This window comes from Thyridium curvatum (genome assembly GCF_004353045.1).
Source record: "Thyridium curvatum strain D216 chromosome Unknown NODE_74_length_206198_cov_80.914379, whole genome shotgun sequence".
Lineage (NCBI taxonomy): Eukaryota > Fungi > Ascomycota > Sordariomycetes > Thyridiales > Thyridiaceae > Thyridium > Thyridium curvatum.
The window spans coordinates 62,334-77,563 of NW_022156829.1; the positions used below are offsets into that span (position 1 = coordinate 62,334).

General features: G+C 53.9%; 5 protein-coding genes across 5 annotated transcripts; 3 read left to right on the plus strand and 2 right to left on the minus strand.

Annotated features, from left to right (window-relative positions):
• Positions 1–284: 284 nt before the first annotated feature.
• On the plus strand, positions 285–3,776 carry E0L32_009789 (uncharacterized protein; the record flags this gene model as incomplete). The annotated part of the gene is made up of 9 exons (XM_031144791.1): positions 285–602; positions 706–763; positions 833–1,000; positions 1,064–1,265; positions 1,653–2,036; positions 2,109–2,326; positions 2,522–2,745; positions 2,802–3,122; positions 3,180–3,776. The coding sequence occupies 9 exons, from the start codon at positions 285–287 to the stop codon at positions 3,774–3,776; spliced, it is 2,490 nt and encodes an 829-aa protein (XP_030990438.1).
• A 586-nt stretch (positions 3,777–4,362) lies between these two features.
• E0L32_009790 (uncharacterized protein) lies at positions 4,363–7,873 on the minus strand (the record flags this gene model as incomplete). Its single annotated transcript, XM_031144792.1, has 2 exons — positions 4,363–7,779; positions 7,871–7,873. The coding sequence occupies 2 exons, from the start codon at positions 7,871–7,873 to the stop codon at positions 4,363–4,365; spliced, it is 3,420 nt and encodes a 1,139-aa protein (XP_030990439.1).
• Positions 7,874–8,608: 735 nt separating this feature from the next.
• Positions 8,609–11,739, plus strand: E0L32_009791 (uncharacterized protein; the record flags this gene model as incomplete). Its single annotated transcript, XM_031144793.1, has 2 exons — positions 8,609–9,150; positions 9,204–11,739. 2 exons carry the CDS (start codon positions 8,609–8,611, stop codon positions 11,737–11,739), a joined length of 3,078 nt encoding a protein of 1,025 aa, XP_030990440.1.
• A 1,336-nt stretch (positions 11,740–13,075) lies between these two features.
• Positions 13,076–13,755, plus strand: E0L32_009792 (uncharacterized protein; the record flags this gene model as incomplete). The annotated part of the gene is made up of 4 exons (XM_031144794.1): positions 13,076–13,309; positions 13,389–13,494; positions 13,558–13,609; positions 13,665–13,755. 4 exons carry the CDS (start codon positions 13,076–13,078, stop codon positions 13,753–13,755), a joined length of 483 nt encoding a protein of 160 aa, XP_030990441.1.
• A 224-nt stretch (positions 13,756–13,979) lies between these two features.
• On the minus strand, positions 13,980–14,594 carry E0L32_009793 (uncharacterized protein; the record flags this gene model as incomplete). Its single annotated transcript, XM_031144795.1, has 2 exons — positions 13,980–14,429; positions 14,502–14,594. 2 exons carry the CDS (start codon positions 14,592–14,594, stop codon positions 13,980–13,982), a joined length of 543 nt encoding a protein of 180 aa, XP_030990442.1.
• Positions 14,595–15,230: the final 636 nt, after the last annotated feature.

A 15,230-nucleotide genomic window follows, 5' to 3' on the forward strand; every position in this document is an offset into this window, starting at 1 on the left:
AATTATGGCCGCTAGATGGTAAAGATACCCAGAAATAGCCCCATCCGCCCCCAAACCAAGCCAAATATGTACATGAAGCCTGCATGACGCCATCCCTATGATTTCTCAGCAGCTGTCTTGAAACGGAGCCGGGGAATGGAACGCGGCCCATTGCTTCTGAATACAAGTAGCCATCGCCTCTCCCGCTTTTTAGCTCTTAGTGTTTCTTCCCTCCAAAGTAGATCTCTCTTCGTAGAACTGGCATGACCCTGCGCCTTCGACAACTGGCATCGCAATTCCTCAAAATGGCTGACAAATCCGACATCCACCTCTACACGACGGGCACGCCCAACGGCATCAAGGCGTCCATCATGCTCGAGGAGCTGGGCCTGCCGTACGAGGTGACGGCGATCCAGCTGGGCAAGAACACGCAGAAGGAGGACTGGTTCCTCGAGATCAACCCCAACGGGCGCATCCCGGCCATGACCGACACGCTCAACGGCAAGAAGATCCGCCTGTTTGAGAGCGGCTCGATCCTGCAGTACCTCGTCGACCGGTACGACAAGGACCACAAGTTCTCGTACCCCGCGGGCACCGAGGAGTACTATGAGACCAACAACTGGGTATGTCTTTGGTGGTCGTGGTCATGATGCGCATGTGCATGCGCGCGCACACAGAGAGCTTCTATGGGTTTCTGGAAACAAAGTGCTGACACTCAGGCTGCAGCTCCACTGGCAGATGGGCGGTCTTGGCCCCATGCAGGGACAGGCGAACCACTTTACGAGTGAGTACTCAATCACAGCAGAACGTCGTGTGCTCGGAGCAATTGCTAATCAAATTCCCTGTACCATAGGATACGCCCCTGAGAAGATCGAGTACGGCATCAACAGGTACCAGAACGAGACCAGGCGCCTCTACCGCACCCTCGACACACACCTGGCCAAGTCCAAGTCCGGCTTCATTGTCGGAGACCGCCTGACTATTGCCGACGTCGCCTGCTGGGGCTGGGTTGCTGCAGCTAGTGAGTTTCATTGATACAGAGTCTACGGACACAGGCAAGAGTGTTGACAATGAATGCTTCTAGGCTGGGCTGGCATCAACATCGACGAGTTCCCGAGCCTCAAGAACTGGCTGTACAAGTTGAAGGAGCGCCCTGGCTTCGAGAAGGGCCGCAACGTCCCGACGAGGCACACTGCTTTTGACAAGCTGACCAAGGAAGAGATTGAGAAGAGGGAGCAAGAGTCTCGCGCCTGGGTGCAGTCTGGCATGCAGGCTGATGCCAAGAAGTAAAGGTCTAGTATAGGACAGATATCCTCAATGCAAAGGCGAGTAGGGCCATTCTGGCATCCAAGCATGACCTCAATGTGTGAATGGAATACAATCTACTGCACTCCCTGAGCACACAGCTCTTTGCGCAAACCGAGGCTTGTGAAAAGAGTGCCACGAAATGAGGGGCTTATCGGCGATAACTGAAGCTTGTCGCCACAATGAGCTTTATCAGTCTGTCTAGTTATCGCCACGTGACTGTCTACCAAACAGGCTAAAGTTTTTGGGCAAGATTGCTGGCCTCGGACTCGACTCCATCCACTCCTCCATTCTTCTCCCCTTCATCGTCAGAATCCTCTGATTCTGAATCTCACCTCACATCCCCAGACTGTGCTGTTCTGTCATAGTCTGTCCAAGATGGCTTGGCGAAACCAAGGGATCACCGGATCCAACAACATTCCCCTGGGCAAGACGCGCCGCTTTGGTGGCGACGCCGAACCTGCAGAGGACCGCGACAGCCAGCCGAATGGCTTTTCCAACGGCGATCGCGAGTTGAAGCGCGGTCGCAGCCCCGAACCCCGAACCGAGAACGATGGCCCTCGCCGCCGCAAGAAGCGCAACCGTTGGGGTGATGCGTCTGAGAACAAGGCCGCCGGCCTCATGGGTCTGCCCACTGCCATTGTCGCCAACATGACCAGCGAACAGCTTGAGGCCTACACCCTGCATCTTCGCATCGAGGAGATCAGCCAGAAGCTGAAGATCGATGACGTTGTTCCCGCCGATGGCGACCGGTAAGCAACTCAAGCAACTCGAACTCTTTCCCGTGTGATTCGTCTCACAAGCGTTACTAACCTGAGTTTCAGATCTCCCTCACCCGCGCCCCAGTACGACAATCATGGTCGACGTGTCAACACGAGGGAGTACAGATACCGAAAGCGCCTCGAGGACGAACGCCACAAGCTCATCGAGAAGGCGATGAAAATCATTCCTAACTACCACCCACCTCAGGACTACAGACGGCCCACCAAGACCCAGGAGAAGGTCTACGTGCCGGTTAATGACTACCCGGAGATTAACTTCAGTATGATTGCTAACCCTCTAACCCTTCTAACCACAATCCTTTCGTTCTTGTCCATCTGGAGATCTGCCAGGCAGCACGTAGCTTTTCCGATGCGCTGCCTCGCAGGCCTGCTCTCTTGAACTGAACAAACTCACCTGACTGCTGTCGCTTTCCCCCTTCTTGACCACATACTAACACTAGCTTTCCATTTTAAAGTTGGATTACTTATCGGTCCCCGTGGTAACACCCTGAAGAAGATGGAGTCGGAGTCGGGCGCCAAGATTGCCATTCGTGGCAAAGGCTCCGTCAAGGAGGGTAAAGGACGCTCAGATGCCGCTCATTCCAGCAACCAGGAGGAGGACTTGCACTGCCTTATCATGGCAGACACCGAGGAGAAGGTGAACAAGGCCAAGAAGCTCATCCACAACGTTATTGAGACTGTAAGTCAATCATTTCCCCTTTTCCTTCAGAGATGCCACTTACTGACCTGCTATAGGCCGCTTCCATCCCCGAAGGCCAGAACGAGCTGAAGCGCAACCAGCTTCGTGAGCTCGCTGCCCTCAACGGTACTCTTCGTGACGACGAGAACCAGGCTTGCCAGAACTGTGGTCAGATCGGTCACCGCAAATACGACTGCCCCGAGCGCCAGAACTACACTGCCAACATCATCTGCCGTGTCTGTGGTAACGCTGGTCATATGGCCCGTGATTGCCCTGACCGGCAGAGAGGTGCAAGCTGGCGCAACGATGGACCGGGTGGCCGACCTCCTGCAGGCCGCATTGGTGGCGGCGGTGATGCCGTTGACCGCGAGTACGAGGTACGTTTTCCCCTTTTTGCATGGTATTTACTCCAGGGATGCTGACAAAAGCCATAGCAACTCATGCAAGAGATCGGCGGCGGTTCTGGTGGCCCGCCTGCCCGTATCGAAGCCGGACCTGGTTCGTACAACAACGGCGGTGGCGAGGCGAAGCCTTGGCAACGTGGTCCCACCGGCGGCCCTGCCCCCTGGCGTCGCGGCCCTGATCGCGACGGTGAGGGCGGTGGTGGCGGATCTGGCGGCCCTGCTCCTTGGGCTCGTGACCGCAACAACCGCAACAACGACGACCGACGCGATGACTACTACGGCGGCGGTCAGAACAACTATGGCGGAGCCGCCGCTCCTAGCGGTGCTGCTCCTCCTTGGCAACAGAGTGCTCCCGGTGCTCAGCCTGGCGGCTACCCTGGCTATCCGGGCTACGGTGGATACGGCGCACCTCCCGGCATGGGTGCTCCCCCTGGCCTTCCCGGAGCGCCTGGTGCTGCTGGCCTCGGCGCCCCTCCAGGCATTCCTGGCAACCTCAATGCGCTCATTGCTCAGTACTCTGGTGGTGCTGCCGGCGCTCCTCCGCCGCCGCCTCCTCCCCCCTCCGGCGACGCGCCCCCGCCTCCACCCAGCGACCAACCCCCACCGCCTCCTCCTCCCGGAGCTTGAATGAGCACGAACCTCTGATGCGGACTAACCCCCCGACTCTCGAGTGCTGCTACAACATTGTGGAAGCTCGCCTTCCTTCCCCTCGCCCCCCCTTTCTGCCTCTCGAAAAAGTAACAAACAAAAAACTTGGAAGCGTTCTGAAGTTGAATACTCACTCGAAAAAAAAAGAAAACAAAACACCTACTTGTTTTAACGGGCCAGCGAATACCAAGATTCTGTCGTTTCTTGATGAAAAGGGCCTGACGCGGCCCACGCTTGCAAAACTAACTGTATTGTAGATGACAATCCTGACCTTTGTGTTATTCGTTCTTCTCATAGGCTGGAAGTCCTGTAACGCTAGATAGGAATACGAAGTGGTTTTTACTGGATCCGTTGTCTTCGGGGAAGCATTTCTATGTGAAATCTATGTTGCATACTGGATCAATGGCATCGCCTTATGGCGGCTCTCCAGCCACGAACCGTCGGTTTTTCCCCGTCACAATGATGGCCTCGACGGCTTGTAGGATGCGCTGCGCTCAGGACTGTTGAGCATGAAATTGTATTCCTCTTCAGAATGGCAATCGTCTACTTGAAAGCTATTTATTACTCAGAACTCCTTACTTCCCCACTCCGAAACAGAATTTCCGACTGGTGCAGACAGTCCCCTAAATTCTACGAAGCCGAGCAGTTTGTAATATCTGGGCAACTTGTCCAAGTCTTTCAAAATGGCTGCTCGTATCGCCTCCCCGGCAGGACCTTGTAAGAGGGTATCAACCCCATTTATGAACAACATCCTTATGATCTCGGGGTTTCTGCTGTCTTTGACAGCCTGCAAAGTTGTGCCATATCGCCCAGCCTGTGTATTGACATGAGCTCCGTGCTCCAGAAGGACCCTGACGACCTCAACATGTCCAATCCTTGTCGCCGCCTGCAACGCGGTCCCAGGAGGCTGGTCTTCGAGATTGACATCAGCGCCTCGCTCAAGTAATATCTTGACAACCTCAACATTTCCACTCTCCGCCGCGGCCCTTAAGGCTGCCCCTGAATTCGGACCTTGAGGGTTGATCTCAGCGCCCCGCTTAAGCAGCGCTTTAACAATCTCAATGCTCCCAGTGAATGAGGCAGCGCCTAGCGCTGTGCCATGAGGGCCGCCCTGAAGGTTGACGTTTACGCCCTTGTCGAGAAGGAGTTGGACAACCTCGACATTTCCAAGACGTGAGGCGACCTGCAATGCTGACTCTGAAAGTGAACCCTGGGGATTGATCTCAGCGCCCCTCTTAAGTAGCGCGTTTACAGTCTCAACGCTCCCGGTGTACGAAGCAGCGCACAACGCTGTGCCATAGCGGCCACCTAGTAGATTGATGTCTGCGCCGTTGTCGAGTAATAGATCGACAACGTCGATCCTTTCCAGACGTGAGGCGGCCCGCAATGCTGTGCCGAATCCTTCACCCAGATGATCTATTGAGACTCCTTTATCAAGTAGAAGCTGAATGGTTGGTGTGTCGACATTTCCGGCTATGGCTGCTTGCAATGTTGTACCGTAGTAAGGTTCTGGAATGAAAACATTGGCCCCCTTTTTGATCAGTATCTGAGCCATTTCACTGTTGCGTGTCCGTTCAATCATCCTATCCGTGGAGGTGGATTTAGAAGCTTGATGCAATGGCGTTGCCACAAGCTCCTCCCATGGTTCGACATCGTCGCCCTCGAAAAGATCCTTGCATAGAACACATCGTTCCATTTGGTAGGTCCAGTTGTTACCCGCCCCAAGGGCAAGCTGGAGGGGTGTCTCAAGCTGCGAGTTTCGAATATCGCTGTTGGCACCACTGTCGAGTAATAGCTGCACGACGTTACAGGCTGACGTCCTTGCGGCGACGTGCAGGGCTGTGTCGAGGTTCTTGTCTTGAACATCGATATCGGCGCCATTTCTAAGTAATAGCCGGGCAGCTTCGTATCTCGAGCCGGCTGCGGCGAAATGCAGGGCCGACTGACCATGCTTGTTTTTGAAGTTCACATCAGCATGGTGTTTGAGCAGCAATTCCATAACCTTAACCTCAACCTCAACCTCAGCATGAGCCGGAATAATATCGGAAGAGCAATCGCTCGCCCATTTCTGGAAGGCGGACAGGAGTGCTGAATTGCCATTCTCACCACAGGCCAGATCAACATGAGCGCCATGTTCAAGCAGAATTCTCATGATGTCTTGATCCCACTCCATTGATGCGGCGGAGAGTGCCGAAATGCGATCCTCGCCACAGACCATATCAACTTCAGCGCCGTGCTCAAGCAGGATTCGCACGACGTCTATGTGCTCCCGCACTGATGCAACGTAGAGTGCAGAACAGTGTCCCGGTTCGACCAGTTCGTTGACATTGATGTTCTCTTTGGCCAACATGTATTCAACAATCGACCCAAGACCAAGGAAACTTGCCAGAATAACGCCATTGCAGTCTTTTGAGTGCACGCCCAAATCCCACCATGGGGGAGGTCCAGGATAGGGATGCCAGGATGAATAGTAACGGTTTTCCCAGAATACGCTCTCTCTGTCGAGTTCAAAGAGCCTGACCACACCCCTTGCAGCTTGGTCTGTGATGCAGTCGTCGGCTGACTGACAATGCGTAAGCCAATTGCGAGCAGCGTAGGGTCGAAATGGAAATTCGTCATTAAGGTGGGCTTTAGTATTGTAGCGGGCAACATTATCGGACTGCTGTCTGAGGTCTTCGAGGTTCAAATAAGCCTGACAAACCTGCAACATTGTGTTGTGCGCCTCTGGCAATTTGAGACGTCCACCCCACTGGCCCTGATGATTGAAACTGATAAGAAACTCCCTTGCAGTCTGATGTATGAAGAACAGCTTAGAGTCGTAAACGCTCACGAAAAGGCCACACACGTTCCGAACCACGACTTTGAAGGTGTCTCTTGGCCACAGAGCGTCGCAAAGATCCGTATGGGCTCGATAAGGGCAGTTCGTCAGGGCTGACGTCAATGCAATGTTTGCCTCGTCCAGGGTCAATGGTCGCATAGCAGCAAGTACAATTTGTAGGAGTATCGTTGCCCGCTCCCGGTCTTTGCTTCGTTGCAAGATGCACTCGTAGGCATCCGAGACTTGAGAGGGTATTGTAGATAATAGGCCCTCTATGTCACCCAGCCGTCCGTACTCAGAAGGGCTCCGTTGAATGATGTCGAACGTGAGGTACAGCCAGAGATATGTGCGATTCTCTGCACTCTTTAGGCGATGGGAGATTGCGTCTCGGTGTTCCTTCTTGAATCCATTGGTAATGTCTTCAAGTCTGGCGTCGATAACACGGTCGATGTCGGCCGAGATATGAGTGTGCTTGTCATCGCCATCGAGGCGAAGATATGATGCTACCGAAGTGAGTCTTCTGAATGATGCCTCCAAATTATCATAAGGTCGGCTGGTGATGAGGAATTTGATCCAGTGAGAAGGGTTTGAGCCACGTGCCAGCGACTGAAAGTGGTTCAGAAGTTTGTCAATGAGTTTGCGACGGCTTTCTGTCTCGCATTCATCAAGAGCGTCCAGAACGCACACCAGGTGACAAGAGCGGGCGCACTCAATGAGGACGTTCCATAGCGCAGAAAAGTTGAGCATCAGGTTCTTGCCATGGGTTCTGAAATGACGCAACGCAATCTTCATCAGCTCATTGGTTGTGTCCTGAGCGAGGAGCTGATGAAGTATAGCCCTGAGAGCTCCTGTGCTGGTCATTTGGTCCTCGTTTCCATCCTTGAAAAAGAAGTAGCAAATTATTGCCGTGATGTGACCTGAAGATAGTCGCCAAGATTCGTCGATCATGGCCCGTGATAGCACTGACTTCCCACAGCCAGGACCGGCTGAGACCCATAGCAAAGCGGAAGTATTCGATTCGCGCCATGTTCGGAATGTGTCGTCATCGAAGAACCATTCGCATGTGCCTTCGACCTTTCGCGGATTGAAGTCTTTGTAGTCTTCGTAACATGATGCGAGGCTCTGTAAGAGCTCGGTGCGAGCATCTCGATCATCCTGAGGATCCTATCATGGAAGTGGTTGGTCAGTGGAGGAACAAAAAAAAAAATACGTGTGGTACGTTCTCATGAAATACAAGGGTCAAAGGCTCACGTACCATTCTGCCGTGTTTCTTTCTGATGACCAAGTGACAAGATCCTCATCAGAGTCAATTTGTGGAAGAAAAGTCGGAGATGGCCATGTGGTGCAGAGGAGGTGATTAAAGGCAGCAAGAAAGGCCAGTCGCGACTGATCGATATCGATGAGGCTCAATCAAGAAGGGTTAGCTGCAACCGATCTTGGAGGTATGCTTGAGGCAGTCTATGGGTCTTGAGCATCAAGAAAGGCAGCAAGTCGTCAAGGAGATTCGCGGGGACAACAATCAGCAAACAATAGCCACCTCACCAACGAGTTTCATCTGATCTTCAGGTGACTCGCACGCAGTCATGTATATGACTGGTCCATCTCTGTTTGGTTTGTCGTACATCTTGACTACGTGATGCAACATTCAATCACTCTGCCTGGACTTGTTGACTGAACGTACATCAATAAAGGCCCTGACTTTGCTGATGATGTTGGCTTGATGATGGAGAATGTTCCCCCCACCTTGATGGGCGCCATGGATTAGTGGTTTGGAGGCAGTGGAGGTGACGTCGAACGCGCTAAGGTCCCGTGCCGTTCTTCGGCGGCCGATCTACAGGTGGGACCTGGGCTGCACGACTTCAATGTTCACTGTTCCAACTCCTCAACCTACTCGATCCTTCGACTAAGCTCGCCTCCTAAATTGTTTGCTTTAAGTGAGGGAGAGAAGAATACATCGCATGCTCTGTTACCATTGATTTCCAGTCTCGCCAACATGGCGTGGAGTAATCCCATCGCGTTCCGGCCCGGCCAGGTCACCTTCTGGACGACCGTCATCTACCTCGCCTTGCTCATCCCCATCCTGGTTGTCCACAACACCGTGCCCTCCGTCCCCGCGGAGAAGAAGTTACCCCATGGCGTCAATATGACAGAGGCGTGGCACGACCTTGCCAGCTTGACCAAAGAGTTCCATCCTTATAACAGCCGCGCAAACGACAGGGTGCGCGATTGGCTGCTGCTGCGGACCCAAGAGATCCTCGACTCCAATGGCGTGTCCTGGTCTAGTGAGACCGATGAGCCGGCCTCTGCATCTCTCTCTGAGCACCAGGCGACTGTATTCAATGACATTGTGTCAAACATCACCTTCAATGAGACGAGCAAGCCCCCGTCGTACTTTGAGGGCAACAATGTAATGGTCTACATCCGCGGCCAGGACGACGATGAAGGTGATTGGTGGAAGCAGCCGTATGCCGAGATTGAGCATCGTGCAAAGGCCTTCGGGAAGGGAGGTGTATTGGTGAATTCACACTACGATTCGTATGTTGCACTGCGTACTGGGCTACGCTGAATTTTTACTGACCAGGATACAGGGTGTCGACTGGCTATGGTGCCACTGATGATGGCATGGGTGTGATCACCTGTCTTCAGCTCATACGGTACTTCACCGTACCTCAGAACAAGCCTCGCCGAGGTCTAGTTGTTCTATTTAACAATGGCGAGGAAGATCTACTCAACGGAGCTCGAGCATTCGGCAAAACCCCGCTCCTCCCTTTCATCCATACCTTCTTAAACCTCGAGGGTGCTGGGGCTGGAGGTCGTGCTACAGTTTTCAGGGCCACCGACACCGAGGTCACAAATGCGTACCGGCGCGCACCTCACCCCTTTTCATCGGTAGTTTCTAGCGACAGCTTTAAGCTTGGCATGATCAGGAGCCAGACGGACTATGTCATCTGGGAAAAGTTCGGCCACAGAGGTATCGACATGGCTTTCTACAGTCCTCGCTCACTCTACCACACGAACCAAGATGACGTACGGCACGCTTCTCAGGAGAGCCTATGGCACATGCTCTCCGGATCTCTAGCAACGGTCAGCGGCTTGTCCGGCGACACTGGCAAGACGTTTATTGGACCCCGCCCAGACGGCCGCAAGGATATGGTTGCCAACGGAAAGCCCACTCGTGGGGTCTGGTTCGACCTCTTCGGGGAGAAGCTTGTGTTGTTCCGTCTTAGAGCGATGTTCGCATGGTCTCTCACCATCCTCATTGTCAGTCCGCTAGCACTGCTACTCATTACCTACCTTGTGCACAGAAGCGACAAGAACTACATTTTCAGCACATATGTCTGGATCGGCGAGGAACCAGACCGGGAGAAGGTCTCCACCGGAGGACTCAAGGGTCTCTTCCGCTTCCCACTTGCCTTGATCGTCGCTGGCGGCTTGACAGTTGGCGCTGCCTTACTATTGAGGAAGGTCAACCCCCTGATTGTTCATAGCAGCTCCTATGCTGTCTGGGCCATGTCATTGTCACTGTTTTATTTTGCATTTTGGACCATCATGCGGGGTGCTGATTTTGCCAGGCCCAGCGCGCTTCATCGAGCATACACCCACTTCTGGCTTTTTGTGATCGGTTGGACGGCTCTTGTTGCTGCCACCGTCTTTGAAGACAGATTCAACATTGCTTCTGGCTACATTGCTGTCTTCTGGCAGTCGCAGGTGTTCCTGTCGGCGCTCGTTGGAGCTCTCGAATTCCTTGCTCTACCCAAGCGGAAGACATTCGCCCTGGAGGCGCAAGATGATGACGAGGTCCGTGATCACCTACATGCCGTCCCCCACAGCGATTCCCTCATTGCGCCAAGTGCAGACGAGGCTGAGGGCGAGTCGGCTGTTCGGGATGAGGAGGATGAAGAGGAGGGACCTACAGAGACCACAGCCCTTATTGGACGATCGAACGATGACAATGCCAGGACCACCTTCTCGACCGGCTACCGCCGCACTCTGTCCAACATGCTAGATCCCAGCCGGCGCGACACCGAGAAAGGACCGAACCAGCCCTACCTCCACGAGCAGAACTGGTCCGGTTCCCTGCCCAGCTCGGCTTGGTTCCTGCAGTTTCTGTTGCTCGGACCATTCACAATCATCCTATCTGCTCCGCTTGCTCTTGCATTGTCATACAGTATCAACCAGACTGGTGAAGACGGTAGTCCGCTCCTGCTTCCTTACTTGCTGATTGCTGTCTTTAGCATCTTGCTATTGCTGCCCGTCACCCCTTTCATTCACCGGGTCACTCATCATGTCCCGCTCTTCTTGCTATTGGTCTTTGCTGGCACCCTGATCTACAACCTGGTTGCTTTCCCGTTCTCGCCAGCGAACCCGTGCAAGATCTACTTTGCTCAGGAGCTTGACCTCGACACTGGCGCCACCAAGGTTGTCTATACCGGGCTTGAGCAGTATATCAGGCCCGTCATTTCTCAGATCCCCTCTGCGGCGGGCAAGCACCTCGATTGCCGACACGGCAACGGCTCAGACACCCTCGTCACATGCAGCTACGACGCTGCCGAACTCGCGCCTCACCTGAACCCGGACATCGCGCCAGGAATTCCGCCACAGAAGGGCTACGAGGGACTGATCACGATCAACACGTTTGCCCCTGGAAACAACAAGGCCACTCTCATGATTGACGCGGTGGACACGCGCGCTTGCCTCTTGAGCTTCAAGAAGCCGGTGGCGAGCGTGCATGTCCACGGATCCGACAAGGAGTGGGACTCGCGGTACGGGCCCGTAGACAGCAGGCACATCGACGAGTTTATGCTGTGGCGCAGGGACTGGGATAAGACGTGGGTTGTGGATGTAGAATGGGACGACGAGGACAGCAGCAGCAGCAGCAGCTTGCTGGTCGAGGGGTCGCATGAGGTCTCGGATCAGCTGAGTGACGCGATGGGTGGTCCGGACGAGCTGAAGAAGAGGGTCGCGAGCGGCCTCGAGGGCTTCGTGACCTGCTCCTGGAGCGATGCCAACACCAAGGGCGTCATCCCGGCGATTGACGAGGCGTGGCAGTACGCTCCGACGTGGGTGCGGGTTACGAAGCGCCGGGTTGGTCTGGTCGAGGGGAGGAAGAGCTTCATGATGTGAGATCCTTTCAGGGAAAGTGGATGGTTTTCCTGAGTGTAATCAGCATACGGTACCAACGGGTACATTGATGGGCAGGGTTGGTTCTTGTGACATTATTGCTTTTTCTTTTGTTGGAATCCTTACGGACACGCGCACCACTGTATGCATTATTCTTTACGGGCGGCCCGAGTGGCTATTGGTTAGTCAAGTATATAATATCTTCTCCTGGACGAAGTGACCAGGAGGAGCAAAGCAGCATAATGACAAATCCGGTATTCTTTTGTGCGAGCCTATGAGGTCTCTTTGAGTAGGCCTGTGGGACGTGAAGGCTGACTGCGAGGCTTCCAGACGACTCAGCACTCTAGGTGAGACTGACACTCGTGGGGACTTGATTGGGTTTACGATCCCAGATTCCACGTCGGATTGAACCTGCATCGTCAGCACGGCCGCTGTTGCTCAGCCGTGAGCTTGTGTTTGTACTTTGCCCCTTTTGGTACTGCTGTGCGAGAATAGGAGGCAAAGGTGTTTTGTTTGCGTCGAATACTAATACCGTCTCTAAAACTCAAATTTATGGAAAAGAACACCACATCACGTTTCATGACCACGGAATGGGGGGCAGCAAATCAAGAGAGGGTCTGGACACAGAGTGAACGGGATATATGCCGTGCAAGTCTTGCTGCATACCCCTGATGATAAACCCAGATAAGCAATGTGTGCGAGCCAGTCATGTGCTGCCGTTTCTTCTGACGCCTGTATTTCTTCCAAAGAACAATGAGACATTGTTTTTGTCAAAAAGTGTGCCGCAGGGGAGCCGGGCAACTCATCCGGGATCGCCCCCTCTGCGCTCCTACGGAATCAATATTAGTGGTGGTAATTAGCCGGCAGGCCACGAGGCCCAAAGTGTGAAGTTGAATTTAGACGGGAATAGCAAAGGAGTGTTCTCTTTCAGAGGTCTAGCACTTGGAACTCGCGGAGGGGAATTGGGGCTGCAGGTGGGAGGAAATCGGGGAGTGTGCGAGGACGTATCTCGGCGATGGTGAGAATCGACGGTTACACCGGGAGGAAGTCGGACTTCATCCTCGAGGTCCTATTCGTAGGGCCCAGGAGAGGAGTGGAAGAAAGGTGTAGGTGTACTGTTGTAGATGTGAATCCTGTGCTTTATTGATTCAGACACTTATAAAAAAGTATCTTCTTCATATCATCTGGCTGGTTGCTCTACTTCTCGGATCTCACATTTCATCTCATCATCACTGTCGCTCTCAACTAGCCCACCACTACTCGCAACGCCTCACACAACATAAGAAGCAGCACAGCTCTCACCACCCGACTGGAGATTCGGATTCAATTATCTGCAGCTATGATCGCCAAGACCGTCCTCGCCGGCCTGGCCGCTGGTCTGGTCGCTTTTGTCGCAGCCGCACCCACCGGCACCGATGCCATCGGAGCGACCTGCACCTCAGGCGCGGCAGCCTCCAACCCGTCATTTGACATCAAATACGTCAACGTCTCGTCCGTCCTTCCCGCAGGCCTCTCCGGCAGAAACTACGAGCCCGACCGGACATGGGCCGCTGAACATGCCCTTCACACTACGGTGAGACTCTCTTCCCTTGCAATTTCTGATGCACTCGTGTCTTCTCTTGGATGAAAGTGTCTGAGACGGTGTCCAATAGTATCTTGGCCTGACGGCCGGTGGCGGAATGGATGCCTATGGCGCATTCAAGTGCCAGTTTGCTTGCAATGGCGAGCAGGGCTGTCTTTCGTACTTTGGTCGATATGGTAAGGCGTTTTTGCCCATGAAGTGAGGCCTCGTGCGGGCAATGCGATGCTGACCCTCAGCAGTCCAAATCGGCACCAGCCAGGAGCACTTTGACTGCATCACTTATGATGCCCTGTAAGTACCTTGTGCATCGCCAGGCGTATATACAGGATACTGATCCGTGTTGTAGGCTCGACTCGTCTCTGTTCGTGGAGGATAGCGAATCGGGTAACCTAGCTGTTGGTGGATTCGACAAGCCTTGCGATGCGATCAAGGCTTGAGCAGGCCATGGTGGGTGTGGGAGGGCGGGATGGTAAAATGCGTTTGGGCGAAAAAGTGGTGACTAGCATTTGATGCTCGGATTCTCAAAATCGAAAAGTCCTTCATGATTGCATCATGGAGTGCCCGCCTGCCTGCCTGGGTACGCAGAAATGCCCTTCCTGCCCTGAACGCCTGCCAACGCCTGCAAACGCTATGCATAATCACTGGTCGAATACATGGAAGCTCAGCCTTCCATTTTGATGTCCTTTGTGGACGACTCCTGCCCATCTGTGCTGCTGGAGATGCCCTCCAGGTGCTCCTTGGCCCTTTCCCAGAGCTCTGCCTCCATGTCGCGCTCGACCTTGTTGCTGCGGCTATTGAGCCAGCCGACGTCGAGGTTGCCAATGTTGCCGATGCCGTTGGGCTCCAGCGACGCCTGGCCTTTGTTCTCCTTGAGCGAGATGATGCCAGCCTCTTCTAGGCCCATGATCTGGCGCTTGAGGCGGACGTCGACCGAGTGCAGCGTCAAGAGGAAGGCGTCCATCGATTGTTTGAATGCTGCCGTCTGCTCCTCGGGGCTCTTCTCGGGTGCTGCCGCTGCGCCGTTGTCGCCTTGGCCATTGGGCGTGGTAGAGTCGGGCTTCGTGAGGACTTTGAGGGCGTCACTGGTGAGGGTGAGGAGCTTTGTGATATCCTGTCGCGCGCTGTCAGTCTTGCAATCTAGGGCGAATTATGGTAGGAGGAGGAAGGCAGAGTGGCCACCTACATAGTCGATCTCGCTCAGTTGCTGCATGCGCTCGGCTTTGGTGAAAGGCTTGTGGACGTCTTGCGCCGGCTCGGGCTGAGAGGACTCTTCCATGCTGGATGCTGTGGAATGGATGTATGAGGAACTTGATGGCAACGCAGTATCGTTTCCTGCACGTGGAGTATATCTTGAAGGGAGGTGTGGTCTGAAAACTTGTCAATGGGATAAGGTTGAGAGCAGCAGAGTCGAAGCTCAAAGATGCGCACCCCGCGACCCATTACAGCTTCCCCAGTCAAAGCTCAGGCTTGCCAAGAACAAGTTCCTTTGCTGGAGTCAAGTACGACGGACCCACCAGTGTGCTCGAGAAGGAATAGTTTGCAGCCGCGCATTGGTTCGCCCAATCATGTATGGGAACCACGCTGATTCCCCACTTATGCCTTCGCAGTCGCGACAGAGTCGCATCCAACTCAACTTCATCTCGACCACTCTCATCAAATATCATGTTCCAAGCTCGCACTCGCTGTGTAATGCGCCATCCGTTATCAAAGTACACTGTATAAGTCTGTTTAACTCATACCAAAAGAGCTCAAGGCTCGGCCTGCACGCGGCAAATTTTCGAAATACGCGGCCACGTCTCAGCTTTGGCACACTCCATCGAAGCCAGGCCGGAGGAAGCACGTTCACCAAGGCATGGTGTATGACAAAGGATAAACAGGAGGTTCCAAGCAATCGACAAACCTCAGGCAAAGT